This window comes from Rhagoletis pomonella, unplaced genomic scaffold (genome assembly GCF_013731165.1).
Source record: "Rhagoletis pomonella isolate Grant_MI unplaced genomic scaffold, Rhpom_1.0 Rhpom_scaffold_00007, whole genome shotgun sequence".
Classification (NCBI taxonomy): Eukaryota; Metazoa; Arthropoda; class Insecta; order Diptera; family Tephritidae; genus Rhagoletis; species Rhagoletis pomonella.
The window spans coordinates 4,092,894-4,111,821 of NW_023458561.1; the positions used below are offsets into that span (position 1 = coordinate 4,092,894).

General features: G+C 41.5%; 2 protein-coding genes across 6 annotated transcripts in view; one reads left to right on the plus strand and one right to left on the minus strand.

The window, feature by feature from the left end:
- The window catches only part of LOC118742260 (zinc finger protein 420-like), a 43,310-nt gene extending 32,022 nt beyond the window's left edge, over nucleotides 1–11,288 (minus strand). Inside the window, exons 1-2 of the mRNA XM_036474203.1 lie at nucleotides 10,912–11,288; nucleotides 10,369–10,855 (exon numbers count right to left, since the gene is read on the minus strand). Of these exons, the coding sequence (XP_036330096.1) occupies nucleotides 10,369–10,855; nucleotides 10,912–11,175 (751 nt within the window). The 5' untranslated portion in view covers nucleotides 11,176–11,288. The remainder of the gene's footprint in view (nucleotides 1–10,368; nucleotides 10,856–10,911) is intronic.
- LOC118742259 (dynein regulatory complex subunit 6) overlaps nucleotides 1–18,928 on the plus strand; it is a 426,783-nt gene that overhangs the window by 154,437 nt on the left and 253,418 nt on the right. For 2 of the 5 annotated variants that reach the window (XM_036474198.1, XM_036474197.1), the window contains exons 5-6: nucleotides 4,810–5,056; nucleotides 5,138–6,078. The exons of 1 other annotated variant lie outside the window; for it this stretch is intronic. In XM_036474198.1, the coding sequence (XP_036330091.1) occupies nucleotides 4,810–5,056; nucleotides 5,138–5,427 (537 nt within the window). In that variant the 3' untranslated portion in view covers nucleotides 5,428–6,078. Of the gene's footprint in view, nucleotides 1–4,220; nucleotides 4,272–4,326; nucleotides 4,601–4,809; nucleotides 5,057–5,137; nucleotides 6,079–18,928 lie in introns of those variants that run through there. 2 more of the 5 variants (XR_004993352.1, XM_036474201.1) reach the window with 2 other exon arrangements.

Below are 18,928 nucleotides of genomic sequence, written 5' to 3' on the forward strand. Positions count from 1 at the left end.
CAACATTTTTTTCTATGAATCGACATACTTTAAGCAATGTTGACGCTATTTCCATTTGAATGAGGAAATAGCGTCAATGACTTTATTTCCAAATTTTTGTTGACTTTATTTCGCTTTTGAAAAGGTAATAATGTCAATTGACTTTATTTCCCACCCTGGTGCGAAATAAAGTCAATTGACCTTATTTGCATTGACCTTATTACCTGTCACCTTTTGTGCAGCCTTCTGGTCACTCGACGCTTGGCTTTGTCCGCCGGAGGATGCAGTATGAACTGCCGGATAAAATAGCTCACGCATAGCTCCGGGTCCGACGAAGCATGGTCGCCGAAAGAAAGCTCGCCCTGTCGTCGTGCTTCTTCGGATTGGACAGTGACTTCACGATTGACCAAAGCTTACTCCCCCTAGAGGTGAAGTTGTAAGTCTTCAGATGCTCTTCCCACTTTTTCCGCTTATGTACGTTCACAAGCTGCCGAATCTCCTCGTTGACATCCCTGATACGGGGATTTCCAGGATCGGCCTGACGAAGGTTGTCACGCTCATCGGCTAGAACAGCCGCTTCAGCAGGGAAGTTTGGGCGGGGGTCCGTAATGCATCCTGCCGGTAAGAAGCGAACTGCAGCAGCAGTGACAACCCTGGGGAACTTACGTTCACCAAGGTGGACGTCGGTTGGAGTGGGGAGCGCAGCGAAGGTGCTCTCAGTAAATTCCGCGAAGCCTTTTGAATCAGGATTAGAAAAGTTGATATAGGTCCGGTGTTCCGCGGAAGCAAACTCGGTTGGTTTATCGATCGAGATGACTATGGGCAGATGGTCTGATACCAAAGACAGCATAGGTCGCCATGATACGCTGTTTATCAGACCAGCGCTGACTATTGGGATTGGGCCTCTTCAAGGCACGTAATAAAAGCGGCATTACCGCCGTACTGATGAAAATTTGCAACAATGTTGCAACTGCCCAACTGATAATACCTTGCTATAAATTTACACAGAACGTGATACATTAATAATTCGCGCAACACTGCGGTTATGATTGCAACTCGAACAAGCCCACTGTTATGTCTGGCAAGCTGCAGCAGCTGCCCATAATCCTGGTGGATGCGTCGTCGTTCATTATGCAGAATGTCGAATCGTCTACTACTACAGGCTTGAATGCCAAAGATCGTGGTGCGCATTACAGCCACCAACTACCATACGGTTTTCACCTCTGAGGACCGCACCTATAGGAGGGTGATATCCTGCCGGGCAGCAGGTGACAGGGGGTATATATAAACGTTAAATATTTCGAGCTCAACATCGCCTGACCGGATAGCAATGCTCTGACATTCTAGGGTGGTATCTCTGCCATCGATGTCTACTGAACGCTAAGCCACCACCATTATCTCGCTCGCGATAACGATGGTGCGCGTTGTATCCGCCACACTTCAACAAAGTGGAATTGCTGTACAACTTCGTCTCTTAGACCGCACCTATCAATATACCATGCCTTCCCATGCCGACGGTTATCTCCTCGATCTTGCTCTGAAGTCGTAGCAGTTAAATTGAAGGAGCTTCATGTGGTTCCGGAGACGTGTTGTTATGCGGGGTGTGAGGGATGTGTGTAGCCTTGCCGCCATTCGCAGCGTGCGCTGCTGTGGAGGTTGCCGCCCTGTGATGGTAGTGGGTGGCGTCGAAATTGGGGTTTGCGACCGAGCAGCGCAACACGGGCCCTCGAAGGTCCTCGTCCAATCTCGCCTGGTGCGCAGATGTGAACATGCCCTAAAGTGGCACCAGCCAAGGGAGGTGTTGTACTTGCCTGATGGCACGTTACGGAATATCCTGGTCTGACATACCGTGCAGATTGTACGAGGGACCGGGAGTTGTTGGCGGCGGCGTGTGGTGGTGCGGTTGTCCGTTGTATGGTCTGTCGTGGTTGTGGTGTGGTCTATTGTGTTGTTGTGTTGTGGTGCTGTAGTGTTTGTGTGGAGCTGCCCAGGTGGACTGGGGTTAGCCGCGAAGGCTGCTCTGTTTGAGCAGCAGGGGGCCACAAATGATGTGGTCCACTGCCGATGAGTCGGTAGTCCTGAGTAGACTCTGAGGTGACTCCACCCGTTGCAAGCACTGCACTTGACTGAGGTGGAGTTGTGGTGTAGTAGTCTCTGGCATACATAGCAGGTGTAGGTTTCTGGCCCTGGGTTTGACTCGATAACAGCCCTGAGCAGAAGAATACGTAGCAAATGTAGCCCTATGGACGAACAACTTGATCGGGTAAAACCGAGTAATTCCGGTACGTAGAACCGGCTGTCGCGGGAATGGGTCAGTACATTTACACCTGGTTAAAAGTCAGTTTCCGGGTACTAGCGTACATATCATTTGCGATAACTCAACGGGGACACTTCTTCCATACGTTCCGGAGGTGCGAAGGCTACTATAAAACTTATTTCAAAGAGCTTCGTCTGGAAAGGATTGAGCAGCGACGTAGGAGCGCGGGTGCACAGTTGCCCAGCAGCCAGCATTGAAAGATATCGCGTCACACGAAAGGGGAACTACAGCAATTTTTGGATCCTGGGAAGCGTTGGGAATATGTTAATGTGGAGATCGTCGGCCCGTTTGCACCTACGCTCGGATACACATACTGCTTAACCTAAGTCGATCGTTTTTCACGATGCCGCTGAGACAGTGGCAAGAGAGCTTTTAAACGGTTGGATAAGCCGATTTGGTACGCCAACGTAAATTACTACTGATCAGGGGCGTCAGTTCGAGAGTGCGTGGTTTAAACATAACCCTTTCGTTAGGTTATTTATAGCGACAAATTACTACCAAACCATAATCTTTGCAGATGAATGTGCCAATGGAAATCTTAGACGTAAATTATTGGTGAAAATATTGGACCAAAAACTTTTAATAAACCAAAATTTATTTTGAGCGGGACGAAGTTCGTCGGGTCTGCTAGTATATAATCAGCCTCATTGGGTAAGTCCTAAATTAATCTGAATTGTACGAGTCGACAACAGTAGCATTGTCTATTGTCGTACTAAAATAAGTAAACGACCAAAATCGTCGAAACTATACAGTGCTGCCAAGTTGTTACGTTTTAATACTCTAGTCGAATGGAAATTTTAGGCAATGACGTGAAGTTTTCGATACGATTCGACTCTCGAAAAACTACTTGCATTCGACACGACTCTCGCAATGAGGGTGAATAAGATGGGAAATACTAGGGATGTTCAGGATCTTGTGCATATGCTATTGGATTTCCATTTTCGTTGCATTTGTACATTCACAACAATAAAATGCACGCGGTTGCCATGGAAGCAAGCAAAATATATTCAAATGCAAGGGAAAATGTTCCAAAACGGATCCAGGCTTTGAAAAAAAAATATTATGGAGTATATAGGAGCTTTTTCAGATTCTAAATCTACAACCCCGACCACCTAGGCCCCCTATGGTTCCCTAAGGACCCCTTAGAAAAATGGCCAAAAATCACAATTTTCACTTGCGTCCACAGTATTTTGCGTAGAATTCCTTTGTGCGTTGGCGGCCTTCGGCCGCGCTTTAAGATTATAACCCTTACAAAATAGATTCTCCTTTTGGTGTGCACCAACTGGGGCTACCGCCTCAGTGATGTACCCTTGGGAAAGGATGAGGTAACTAGAATTCACTTTGTGTGGGGTAAACCTGGGGCTGCCGCCCCAGTGATGTCTATTATGGTTACTGGGCGTTTTATAAAAATGTCTTGTATATATATAAAAATGTCTGGTGCAAATGAATATTTAACACTTTTCAAGCGAAAAACCGCAAACGCATTATTCTCGAAGTATCGATTTTATAGTAAAAAGCCCAGCGGCGAAAATTTGTAATGCCATTTTTTATTACAAATTTTCGAAATATATGGAGCTATATCATGGTGAAATAATAATAAGGTGTTGTCACTTAAGGGGTGGTTGTTGTAATTCTGGCAATTTCGGCATACCAGCGTTACAGTAATGCCTACTCTATTTATTCCAATTTACTTTCTGGGCAAAATGGAACAAAAAATGGAGCAGACAACAATTTTGTGAAAAAGTATGCGTAGGTATCACTATCTCTTTGATTATCTTTTTCTCTGACTTTTCGTTTCAAATTTATTGGAAAATCTGAGCGATAGTTTGCAATAATTGTGATTTTGTAAGTAAACTTTTGCTCAAATATATACATATATATGTGCATATTGATGAATTTTGACTGTTTATATATTTCCACATAGGTTGAGCTATTAATCCCCAAAAAAGCGGCGATTTATTCAAGAGAATTCCGGGTAAGTTTTGCAAACTAAATGCATTCACTAACCTAATGTCTTTTTCTCACAAAAGGTTTTCAGAACAGTGCCTTTTAAGTTTTAGAGCTGTTAGAGTTGGTTATTGAAGCAGTGTCTAATCAGCGGCGCTACCAACAGCGGTGTTATAAGCAAGTTCCAGGTAGGAAATAAAAAGCAACTTTAAGAACACCATCTATACGTACTTTCGCTGAACCAAATATTTATTTATTTTCTGTGAGTCTCGGTTTCGCTATCTAAATGTTTAACTTTCTCTTGTCATCTGTGTTGATCTTTGCTACATATGTATAATGTGGTATATATTTTATTTTATTTTTGTTTTAAGTAATATGTATTTATTTTATTTTACTGGTATTTTTAATCTCTGTTTTGTACTATAAAAGATCTATGATCTTATTGTACTAATGCCTTTTCTCTTAATAAATGAAATGAAATGAAATGAAATGAAAAAATTGTTAAATCCAACACAATTATATTATCAGACTCTAACCAGAGCTTATGTTTGTGTTTCTTCCAACAGATTATTGGAGCAGTAACCTATAGGAGAACACTTCCTCCTTTCCAGAAAGGAATTTTGATGAGCAAAAATCTCTACGGTCGTTGTTCCATTGTCTGCAAGAAAAAATTTTGTTTGCGGTATTTGCTAACCTATCGGCTGCACCAAGATGTGTTGGAGAACTTTTTCGGTGCAATGAGGGCGAAGGGTGGGTTGCACGATAATCCAACACCGATGCAATTCAAATATCGGCTCCGAAAATATCTTCTTGGTAGGATAGGCTTATAAAAGATTTTTCTGTAATATATTTAATTAGTATACGTATTTTTTTTGCTGTTCATGTAAAATTTAGCACAAAACACAGTACTCCTCTCTGGAAGAGGAAATGTTGGCGAAGATGATACAAACTGGCTTCCACTGAGAGACATTCCTCATTGTGACTACATCTCGGAATATCTCGTTGAATCTGATGCCTCCATCGTCTCTGCAGATGATTTTAACATAGAGAGCGACATAGACCAGTTCCACGAGCACGCGGTCAAGTATATAGCTGGCTATATTATCCGCAAGCTTCATTTAACTGGTGTGGAGTCCACGGACAATACGTCACTTGGGTTGACGAATTGTCGAAAGGCGGTTTAACAAAGCCTAGTTCTGCGTTTGTGAAGGAGTTATTGATCTTAGAAACTACTTTTATAAAATTTAATGAGAAGGAAATTTATTGCGGTCCAAATTATATGCAACAAATGATTAACGCCTCAAAAACTTCTCACATGGCGGAAAATGTAAAAAAACTTTTTTTTTTAAATGTAGAATGCATTTTCGTATTAAAAATTTGAATAAATCCTTAAAGTGATATAAGTACACCATTTTTAATGTTTGTATGCCTATCCATTGAGTTTAAACAGTTAAACAAAAGTATTTCCAAAGAAATCCACTGATAGCGAGAACTTTTAATATACGTACATATGTATATATTCGATATCAGTATTTGAAATAGTACCCAAATAGTAAAAATAATCCAATTTTTTTCCCCTTTTTCTAGTACCCTCAAATGCATGACTGCAATTGGCATGCAGAAAAAGTGAGGTTATGTAAGTGACATCACCTTATATTTATTTCACCATTGAGCTGTATTAAAAAACTAAGGAATCAAAAAAAAAAAAGAAAATAATTGCTCTTACTGTCGGCCATTGTTATCTCTGTTTGTGAAAAGTGCTAAAACGAGTGAACGAATTTATAAACGCGTTGTACTTAATTGATGAATATATATATATATTAAAAGTATAAAATACCCTAGAAGAAATCTTACTGGCAAATGATCGGTCAAATGACGGTCACTGCTGATGCAATAATGCTGTAATTTCCTCATCAGAAATTCGGGGGTAATATGAAAAACCTGACCAGTTCTTTTGTGTACATGTGACTATGCGTCCTTTTCTCACAAGATTGAGGAGATAACCGTCTTCATGTGTCGGCATGGTATATTGATAGCTGCGGTCCAAGAGACGAAGTTGCACAGCAATTCAACTTTGTTGAATTGCGCCGGGTACAACGTGCACCGTCGAGATCGCGAGCGAGATAATGGTGGTGGCTTAGCGTTCATCACGCACCACACCGTGCAGTATCGTCTAATCGAAGCAGATATCGACCGCAGGGATACCACCCTAGAATGTCAGGGCATCGCTATCCGGTCAGGCGATGTTGAGCTCGAAATATTTAACATATACATACCCCCTGTCACCTGCTGCCCGGCAGGATATCACCCTGATATAGGTGCGCTCATCAGAGGTGAAAACCTTATGGTAGTAGGTGACTTTAATGCGCACCACGATCTTTGGCACTCAAGCCTGTCAAACGATCGTAGGGGAACAGACTTGGCTGAGCAGATAGACGATTCGACATTCTGCACAATGAACGACGACGCACCCACCAGGATTATGGGTAACTGCAGTAGCTCGCCAGACATCACAATAGTCAGCGCTGGTCTGATAAACAGCATAACATGGCGATCTATGCTGACTCTAGCATCAGACCACCTACCCATAGTCATCTCGATAGATAAACCAACCGACTTTGCCTCTGCCAACACCGGACCTATATCAACTTTTCTAAAGCTGATTGGAAAGGTTACGCGGAGTTTACCGAAAACCCCTTCACAGCGCTCCCCACACCAACCGACGTCCATCTCGGTGAACGTAAGCTCCGCAGGGCTGTCACTGCTGCTGCAGCTCGCTTCATACCGGCAGGATGTATATCGGACCCACGATGCGCGAGCAATTTTAGCCGGTAGTTCATACTGCATCCTCCGGTGGACAAAGCCAAGCGTCGAGTGACCAGAAGGCTGCACAAACTGCCAACAACCTGTGCCCCCCGTTCCCACGACAGTCGGGTCTACGTAACCGGAACGACCCAGATTTATATCTGGCCAAGGACTGTCACTCCAGCAACACTCCCCAAAAAGTCTTTGGGGAATTTGTATGCTGCTACAACAACAACAACAACAACCTGTGCCCCCCTTGCTTTCACTTGCGGTGAAGTTCAGGTGGCCATCGGGAAGGCGAAAGCCTCCAAAGCCATGGGTCCCGACGGAATATGCATGCTGATGCTGAAAAATTTGGGTCCTGCGGGGGTAGCGTACCTAACGGAGGTCCTCAACTTGTCTATGGCCACTCTCATCATCCCAGACATCTGAAAGGTGGGGAGAGTGGTCCCACTGCTCAAACCGGGGAAACCTGCCAACAAAGGAGATTCTTATCGTCCGATAACACTCCTTTCCCCGGTAGCGAAGACACTCGAGGCCCTGCTACTCCCGTACTTCACAAACCACTTGACCCCAGCGAAGCATCAGGATGGTTTCCGTAAAGTGCACAGTACAACAACAGCACTTAACGCCATAAACACTCAGATAACTCGTGGCCTTAACCGAAACCGTCCCTGTGACAGTACGATTCTAGTAGCGTTGCACTTGTCAAAGGTGTTTGACACCGTCTGCCATTCCACGCTACTAGAAGATATAGAGGCCTCCTCTCTCCCACAGAGGCTCAAACGGTGGTCGGCTAATTATCTGAGTGGTCGACATTCGTCGGTTATGTTTAGAGACAAAACGAGTAAACAGAGAAAAATAAAACAGGGGGTTCCACAGGGTGGTGTCCTTTCCCCGCTACTGTTTAACTTTTACAATTCAAAGCTCCCTCAACCACCAGAGGGAGTCTCGATTGTCTCTTATGCCGACGATTGCTCGATCATGGCGACTGGGAATGGAATTGATGACCTGTGTTCGAAAGTAAACGGGTATCTCTCCGAACTTTCTCGCTTCTTCACTGCAAAGTGTCTAGCCCTCTCCCCTACGAAATCCTCCGCGACCCTGTTCACAACCTGGACGAAGGAGGTCAGGCTACCGCTGGGGATTCACGTCGATGACACACGAATTCCGACGGTGAATAACCCCAAAATACTCGGAGTAACATTCGACAGCCTGCTCTCCTTCTCTGCGCACGCAACCGCTATTGTCAATAAAGTACAGAGCCGCAACAAGGTCCTCAATTCGCTAGCCGGCAGTACTTGGGGCAAAGACAAAGAAACGTTGCTGGCAACATACAAGGCAATAGGCCGGCCGGTTTTGAACTACGCAGCGCCAGTGTGGTCGCCGGGGACTAGTAGGACGCAGTGGACGAAGCTACAGACTGTACAGAACACTGCACTCAGGACAGTGACAGGATGCCTTCTGATGTCGCCCGAACACCATCTACACGGCGAGGCGCAAATTCTCCCCGTAAAGGAGCACAATATAATGCTCTGCAAGCAGTTCCTGATAGGGAGCCTGATAGGCATTCACAGGGACTCAGTCTCGAGTTATGTAGACTCTAGACCTGTGAATGCCGTTCTAGGCACACCACCCCCGGACATTGACGAGACGGAGCTTCATCTGCCTCGGGAGACGCGCACCACACTTGCACAACTTCGCTCCGGCTACTGCAGCAGGTTAAACTCCTACCTGAGTAGGCTGAATGAGGATGTGCCTAATGAATGTCCGGCATGCGGAGAGACCCCACATGACTCGAAACATCTCTTCGCATGCCCGGCAAACCCGACATCCCTAACGACCTTGTCCTTATGGGCAAACCCCGCAGAAGCTGCACGCTTCCTAGGGTTGCCGTTAGTGGAACTTGACGACAACGACTGAGATACCAACCGATCTGGGCGGGGTTGTTGTAGCCGCTACAACAACAACAACAAGGGAGCCACAGAAGTGGCCACCCAAGCAGACAGGCCCTGAACGGCATTCACAGGGACTCAGTCTCGAGTTATGTAGACTCTAGACCTGTGAATGCCGTTCTAGGCATACCACCCCCGGACATAGACGAGACGGAGCTTCATCTGCCTCGGGAGACTCGCACAACACTTGCACAACTTCGCTCCGGCTACTGCAGCAGGTTAAACTCCTACCTGAGTAGGTTGAATGAGGATGTGCCGCATGAGTGTCCGGCATGCGGAGAGACCCCACATGACTCGAAACATCTCTTCGCATGCCCGGAAAACCCGACAACCCTAACGGCCTTGTCCCTGTGGACAAACCCCACAGAAGCTGCACATTTCCTAGGGTTGCCGTTAGTGGAACTTGACGCCAACGACTGAGATACCAACCGTCCTGGGCGGGGTTGTTGTAGCCGCTAGGACAACAACATCTCTTTTCTACATATTGTATTACCTAAGGTTATTTTACAAATATTTTTCTGTGTATTGGTGGATATTTTAGTGTGTTAGTGAAAAGGTTAAAAAAGCGCTTTTCTTGTAGGGTACGCACGTGAACATTGAAAATATAGTATATCACACAATATAAGTGTAAAGTGGTATTTTGTACAAAAATTTGGGGTGGTAGTGAAGATTATTTAACAACAAATTGCTTTAACTCTTAGCAACTATTTTGCGAGAGTGATATATTCATCTAGATAAAGCCTCCCCCAACATCCTCACCAAGTTTCATGACGAAATTCCAGCCTCCTGATGTCGCCCGAACATCATCTCCACGGCGAGGCGCAAATGCTCCCCGTAAAGGAGCACAACATAATGCTCTGCAAGCAGTTCCTGATCGGGAGCCACAGAAGTGGCCACCCAAACAGACAGCTGCTTGCAGAGGAGCCCTCGACTAGGCACGTCAGAAGGCATCTATATGAACTGACGGACGAACAACAACAACAACGAAATTCCTTATACTTTCCCTGAAATCTCGATTGGTTTCGTTTTGGAAAGCTAACCCAAATGCAGTTCCAACTGCAAATCCAAGATTTCAACAACATCCTAATAGGCCTACTTAGAAAATTGAGTCTGAAAATAGCAATTTAATCAGCTGTTCATAAAACTTGCAACTTCTTGCTGGTTTTGCGTTTTCGTACTTTCTTGCATATTTCTCCCATTGGGAGTAAATATTGGCTTACTCTGTAATTCTGGCAAGTTACTGGATATTTTTTGCAGGAAAATACGTAAACACAACTTTTAATCGCGTATTCTCGAAGATCATGAATAGTTGATATACGACAATATTTTACCGAGCCGACGGTATGTATATGGAAATTGACATACCTTGTTCCGTATTAACACATAACTCCGAAACATCACTCTCCAAAGAATTGTTATCTGGGTAATCATCTGTGCATGGAGCCCCACAGTTTGACAAACCGCTTTCGCTAACAATCGCGTCATTGTCAATAATTTCCTCTACTAAATCCGATACTTCATCCACAAACTCTAATTCTGACTTAGCGAAAACCTCCGAAAGTATTTTTTCTGAACCATTATCTTCACAAACACCCGCACTTTGGGATCCAACTAGGATTAGACTTTTGCTATTACAATTTGTTTCTTCCAAGATTGCCTCGTCAAAAACCTCTTTAGCGCCAGTTCCATCTGCACGAGCCATATCACATTCAAAATCAATTAGAATTGGGTCGATATTATAGCCTTGTATAGTCCGATTGAAGGAAGTAATTATTTGAACGCGCATTTCGCAAAATTTTTGAAGGAGCCTCTCAAATTCCAAAACGTTTTTGTTACACGCCTCACAAAGCAACTGAAAATATAAATTTCTATATTAAGGGCCGTTAAAAAACATTTTTGCGTTCTTACAGATGAATGAGCGCTCATTTCATCCAAATCTCTGCCAAGTGCCGTAGATAATATAATAGATAAAGGATTATCAACTCCTCCATCATCACGTAACCGGCTTTCAAAGATTAAAAAAGTACCTTCCCCTTCAACGAAATTGCGACCACATAAAAAGCAGTTGGCATTTTCTACAATAAATGCCTCTGTGGAAAAAGAGCAGTCTTTATGGACAGCTCTATTGCCACTTATGTTTTGTTGGGTGGATGTTAATACCATGTTTGGCATCTTTGTTTCCTTCACGCCCGACACTCGTGATAACAGAATTTTAAGAACATAAATTCTTTCTTACAAAACAACACAAAACTAGGCATGAATAGGGATGCAAACGATGCATCGATGTTTCTGAAACATCGATAACATCGGCCAAAAAACCGATGTTTACCATCGATATTTGAAAATTACTCAACATCGTAAAATTGGCGATATATCGATGTCAATTTTAACGATGTTTTAAGCATCGACTTTAGCTTCGGTTCAAAATTGCCATTGCGTTCACATCTTTATGTTATATTCTTTGGGCTCTGTCACACGGTCACTATTTATTGACGTGATCCAAGTATCGCGATATTTATTGACGGTGTAGTATGCAGTATTGATGGATCGTGATCCATATCGCAAAATTTCTAAAAATTTTGAAATTTGGATCGCGGATCGCAAAACCGTCAATAAATATTGAACGTGTAGCACTTTCAAAACGCGATCCATACATTTCTTTAGTACATCTTTTACTCTCATAATGTAAACATCGGCTCTGCCTTCACTCTCGGGGCTTAAAATCTTTCAAAACAAATTGAACAAATCTTAAAATAATTGTCATAAATAATAAATGCATTATCTGTAAATTATACGTACAAAATAAAAATATTTTCTTGCGTCATAATAAGCGTTCAGCAAAAAAAAAAATATGGAAATACTGACGCGCTAAATATTGAACATGTAGCATTCGTGCGCGATCCATCAATCCATCAATATGGATCGCGATCCAAATATCGTGATAATTTCTGACCGTGGGACAGAGCCCTTTGGGTAAGCGTAATACGGGTGATGGCAGCCCTGCACTTAATAAAAGCAATTGGCAACGTTGAACATAGGCGATTTCCATGACGTAGTTACAGTATTTCAACACGACTTAAGGTGAGTGTAAGTATTATCTGCTCGTAAACAGCAAATCTATTATGACATTGGAAGGAAATCTGATTAAATTCAAGAAACCACCCATTGAAATGTTAACAGTGTAGCAGTTTAGATGGACACTAGGTTTTTCTTACAATTTTAACAAGCATTAAGTCAGTTCCAGGTATTTCAGGATTTGCAGGTTTTACAGGTAAAGCGGTTTTCGCCATTAATAAACCTTATGGAAGGTGGCGTACGTTAACAGCTTCCTGTAAAAACCTGCAAATCTTGAAGTACCTGTAACATACTTATTAAAAAAGAGAAACATCGGAAAATGGCGATGTATCGATAGTTTTGGGGCGATTTTTTTCGGCATCGATGTTAGTGTTTACGATACATCGAAATATCGATGTATCGATGTTGGCTCTGAAAATTTGCATCCCTAGGCATGAAACGATACAAATAAACACAAGTACATACTCGATACTTTTCGATCGATACCTAGTACTTTGGGTATCGATACGGTCAAGGTGCAGTTCATGGTCCCCACCGAAAAATGGTGCAATATAATCGAAAGAGGAATCAAACGACGCGTACTGACGCCAGAGTTAAGAATCCGAAGTATACTAAAATCGAACGGGTTTCTACGAATAACTTTTGAGCGGTTTCAAAAAATCAGTTTCCGCATTCGGATTCTTAACTCTGGTGTCATTACGTGTCGTTTGATTCCTCTTTCGATTATATTGCACCATTTTTCGGTGCGGACCATGAACTGCACCTTGACCGTATCGATACCCAAAGTACGGGTGGGCTTTAGTAGTCAGCCGCACCTTGTGTTTTATGAAAACCAGGTGGAATTAACAAATGAAACTTGGTCAGGATGTTAACTAAAAAATATAAACAATATCATTGGCGCATATTCATAGTCATATTTAGTACTCAACTAAGTCGAAACTATTCTAAATCACAACTAAAGCTATTCATAGTCGCCTTAGTTTCGACTTTTCTGGCTAAGTACCAACTTAAAATTTAGTTTCGGCTGCAGCTGCAACTATGTCGTAACTGGGAAGAAGTATTTTATCAAATTAAGGGAAAACAGGCGAAATATGTAAAAATTAAGTTGGTAGAGGGTGATTTTGATAATATTGAATAATCTCCAATTAAAAAATTCAAATTTCATTTTAATCGGAAGATAAAATTAAATGCGTATTACATTTCGAATAAAGCTACATAACAATTTTATAATTGGAATAATTTAGATAAATAATAAGTCAGTTTCACGCTAGCTCTTTTAAATTAAATTTGTGCATGACATTTAGATATCTACTATTTGTATGTTTCACAGCATGCTGTCGATAAACATCGACTTCACATCACTGCGGTTGTTCTGGCTATTTCACACATTTAACAAGAAAATGATACCCTATTCTTTTGCATAATCATGCAATGAAAATAAAAATTACATAAACGGATGATCAAACTTGATATTATTTAATAAATGTGTAATTTTTGCAAAATATCGTAAAGAAAAATCGATACATTTTCAGACTCGTTTTGCTATATTGTAAACTAAGTCGAAACTACTTAGTAGAAGTCTGAAATGCGACTATGAATAGAGGTAAATTTTAAGTTGGTACTTAAATTTAAGTTGCAACTTTGTTAGTTTCGACTTATACAGCATTTTTGCTGCATTTAAAATGCAACATTTAGCACTTTCGAACATATGTTTTCGAAGAGCGTTCATGCTATCGCATTTAGCAAATGTACATTTACGCGAGTTCGAAATCGTATGCTTTTGACAAACAGCCTTGTTCCAGTCCCTTATTCAGATCCGTATCTATTACGATAAATTCTCACAGAAAAGATAATGTGCAAAAACCCTACTGAAAAGGAAAAAATAAATTCTAAACCGAAAATTCAATACAAAAACTCGGGGTACTGTTTAGTAAGTGACCCACTTATTTCGGGGTATTGCGTCCAAAGGGGTGACCCGATCCAAAAAAATTGCACACACTTGTAGCCAAGGGTCTACCCATTATTTTAACATCCACTATTGTAATTTTTGGTCACTAATTTATTTACAAATTGGGTTTGAAATATGCCCTTTTTTGTAAAATTCGGAAATTAGCGTACATTTATCACTCCTATTTTCCTTAAAGTAGCCACTTCACCAATGCATTTTTATATTCCCCTTCACTTTAAACTTTATTCGACTTGTTACAACTTTCTTTATTACTTTAATTTTAACCTATCAATCACAATTTATTAAATAAAAACACCTTCAATACCTCTGCCTTTGGTTGCATATGCAAATTAAATGGCGGCGTTTAGCTGTCAATCTGCTAAATATACAAGAAGGATGAGAGACAAAAGAAAATATGATATAAGCCAGTCAGCATTAAAAGGCCGCCTACGCAGAAAGGTGTTCTCTGCAAAAGGAGTTCAGCCCCCTTTCTTTGGCAACACAGAAGAGAATTCTACGTAGTGAGAGTTATAATCCCTAAGTGCGGCCGAAGGCCGCCTATGCAGAAAGGTGTTCTCTGCAAAAGGAGTTCAGCCCCTTTTCTTTGGCAACACAGAAGAGAATTCTATGTAGTGAGGGTTATAATCATTGAGTGCGGCCGAAGGCCGCCTACGCAGAAAGGTGTTCTCTGCAAAAGGTGTTCAGCCCCCTTTCTTTAGCAACACAGAAGAGAATTCTACGTAGTGAGGGTTATAATCGCTAAGTGCGGCCGAAGGCCGCCTATGCAGAAAGGTGTTCTCTGCAAAAGGAGTTCAACCCCCTTTCTTTGGCAAGACAGAAGAGAATTCTACGTAGTGAGGGTTATAATCCCTAGGTGCGGCCGAAGGCCGCCTACGTAGAAAGGTATTCTCTGCAAAAGGTGTTCATTCCCCTTTCTTTGGCAACAGAGAATTCTACGTAGTGAGGATTATAATCCCTAAGTGCGGCCGAAGGCCGCCTGCGCAGAAAGGTGTTTTCTACAAAAGGTGTTCAGCCCCCTTTCTTTGGCAACACAGAAGAGAATTCTACGTAGTGAGGGTTATAATCCCTAAGTGCGGCCGACGGCCGCCTACGCAGAAAGGTGTTCAGCCCCCCTTCTTTGGCAACACAGAAGAGAATTCTACGTAGTGAGGGTTATAATCCCTACGTGCGGACGAAGGCCGCCTACGCAAAAAGAAGTTCTGCGCTAAAATACTATCATATTACTATTACTACAACATTTCTATCTGTGGCTTTTTCTTAATTTCACAATATCTTTAGTTTTTTTCCTTAATTTTTTTTTTTTAGTTATTTTTTTTTTCAAATCGCCTGATAACCAACTTGGGATAATTTCTTTTATTTAAAAATCCCACGGTTTTCGTTAGTTGGGATACATACCACTTCAAACTGCTCAGTTTTCCTCGGAAAATGCCGTTTTTACCCCATTTTCAAACGGTTCCCTAGGGGTCTGGGGTAGGTACCCAATGTTGCTTTTCGTAAAGTGGCGACTGTCCCCTTTCGAATGAGGGGGGTTTGGGGGCCACGTCCCCACCCCCTCCGCCCCCCACCCCAAAAACGATGGGCCAATAACTAAACATTTCCCAAAACTTGAATTCTTTTAACCATAACCGAACATTTGTTTGTGTATATATTCATTTGTCGGTTCTGTCAATTATAATTTCCACACTTAATTAGGAAACAAAACAAACAGAGTTGGTCACAAAGTAATCCAGATTTCTATCAGCATCATATCGATGTTGAATTTGCGTAACTTTTCTTTATCCAAATAATGTAAAATAATAAATGAAATCTCGATCGGCGATCACTGAAACGCAGGTAGCGACTGTATACTCGAAAAAGCAATGTTGCCACTTTTGCTCATTAAACCATGTTCAAATCGTGGAAACTTTGGAAGATCACAGGGTTGCTTTTAGCATTTAGATTCTTAATGCAAAAATGGAGTTGCATTTAGTTGCATTTAGGTGACGAATTTTTTATGGATAAATGTACATTTAGAGTAGCATTTAGAGCTAAATGTGCTTTTACGCGTAAGCAAAAACAACCCATTAGTTGCTGGACTATGAATACGCGCCATTGTCTATAAGTTATTTGTTGTTAAAATTTCTTAAGTCGTTCCACTTGGTTTCCTTAACAAAAAGTGCATTTGTCACATACTTTCATATATATAAATGCACATAACACTGTACTTAATACTTTACACACTTTTATTTTATTTTATCTTGTATATAAATCACTTTAATTAAACTTTTGTCGACTTGTAAGTTACATTGAATTGCACCCATATTTACAATAACACATGGTTGCAAACTGACACATACCATGTGTTGCCATATTGTACAAAATAATACATACAAAGAAGGCAATGTTTAAAAAGGAATACAGGGGAAATCAATACAAAAGAAAATGAAAATTTACCGCTACTTTTATTCTGGGCGTGTATTATTATCAATGAGGGTTTCCGGTCACGAACCCCTTTACAAAAATATTGCCCATGACGTAGGCGGTGTTGGTTCAGCCCGATTTGTTTGCTTTAAGTTCGGTCGAAGGCCGCTTACGCAGAAAGGTGTTCTCTGCAAAAGGTGTTCAGCTCATTTTCTTCGCAAAACAGAAAGGAGAATTCTTCTGCCTGAAGGTTTTAATCCCTAACTGCGGCCGAAGGCCGCCTACGTAGAAAAGTGTTCTCTGAAAAAGGTGTTCAGCTCCTTTTCTTTTCAAAACATAAAGGAGAATTCTACTGCCTGAGGGTTATACTCCCTGAGTGCCGCCGAAGGCCGCCTACGCAGAAAGGTGTTCTCTGCAAACGGTTTTCAGCTCCTTTTCTTCGCAAAACAGAAAGGAGAATTCTACTGCCTGAGGGTAATAATCTCTAAGTGCGGCCGAAGGCCGCCTACGCAGAATGGTGTTTTCTGCAAACCGTGTTCAGCTCCTTTTCCTCACAAAACAGAAGGGAGGATTCTACTGCCTGAGGGTTATAATTCCTAAGTGCGGCCGAAGGTGTTCTCTGCAAACGGTGTTCAGCTCCTTTTCTTCGCAAAACAGAAAGGAGGATTCTACTAAGTGAAATTTCCGAATTAAAAATCCGCTTTTATTATTCAAAATTCCAGTCTGGTAGCACCAAGTTGAATGTTATTTTGCTATCTTATTCATCGTTTATATGAAAACTTTAACAATAAATTATATAAGAACTATAGGGTTGCTAGAAAAAAGGGGGGTATTTTTGAAATCAGTGGGTCCTATTCTACCCCCCCTCATCCCCCCCTTTTTCTAGAATTTGCCGTCCGTCTACTACAATTTTCCCTTTACTTTGTCAGTACAAAATTCTCGTTAATATACGTGTTTTAGTTGAACAAAATACTTTTTAATATTTTAACGTTATGTATAATTAATTTCAACCAACTCAAATAATATTTTTTCTTGACAAAAAACGAGGAACAAGTTAAGAATCCGAATTATGGAAAAATTACAATAAAAACAGTTGAGTTCGATAGAGGCTTTTGAGACAAATATAACGGTGTAATTTTTTTTAGGCAGAAACAACAACTAAGGTAGTTACGAATGGTCAAAGTCAAATGTAGCGCTTTTTTCAAATTCATATATCTCGAAAACCATCAAACGGATTCTAAAAATTTTAACGTCATTAAATAGGAAATGTGAGTGACTTTAATTACGTATATAAATATTATATATAACTTCTTAAGTTTTAGCAAAAATCCAATTTATGTAAAAAAAATTACAAACAATTTTAAACAAAAACATTTTTCTTAAAAAAATGCGGTATTAATTACAGTTAAAGGTCTTATAAATAAATAGTGCACGACTCAAGCTTTCGTTTGATATACAACATGTTGTGTTTAATCCTCGCAAATCGGAGTATTTCAAAAAATAACCCTGGTCGGACCAATGCCAGCTACGCTATCCACAGTATTTTTGCGCAAAACCTTTTTCTGTGTTGCCGAAAACATGAAGAAGAGGGGCGCAACACCATTTTGCACAGAACACCTTGGGCTTTGGCGGCCTTCGGCCGCACTTGGGGCATATAACCCTTACTCAGCAGAATTCTCCTTTCTGTGCTGCCGAAGAAGAGGGGCGCAACACCTTTTGCACAGAACACCTTCTGCGTGGGCGGCCTTCGGCCGCGCTTAGGGATTATAACCCTTACTAAGCAGAATTCTCCTTTCTGTGTTGCCGAAGAATAGGGGCGCAACACCTTTTGCACAGAACACCTTCTGCGTTGGCGGTCTTCGTCCGCGCTTAGGGACTATAACCCTCACTATGTAGAATTCTCCTTTCTGTGTTGCCAAAGAAGAGGGGGCAACACCTTTTGCACAGAACACCTTTTGCGTTGGTGGCTTTCGGACGCACTAAGGGATTATAACCCTTACTAAGGATTATAACCCTTACTAAGAAAAATGTTTTGCGCAAAAATACTGTGGATAGCTGGCATTGGTCAGGCCAGAGTTATTTTTTTAAATACCCCGACTTGCGAGGATTAAACACAACATGTTGTATATCAAACGAAAGCTTGATTTGTGCACTATTTACTAATGAGACTTTTAACTGTTTCTGGACATGACTTACGAAACATTTGTGAATCCTTAGGTGTGTTACTCTTGTTATTAGTTTTCTTACTAGATCCCCGATTCTGATGTCGTTTAAAATAAAGCTTGTTGATTGTTGAATCCGAATTTTAACCTTTTATTTCTAAGCACGTCTTGAGCGTTGATTCGTAGACTGAGGCGATATTGAAAACCTCGTCGAGAGTTGGATTAATCTTTTGAAGTGCTGCTGACCGAACCTTGTCATGTGGGGAATGGATGACTATCATATCACGTATCTTGTAATCCACGTACGATTCCTTGCAAT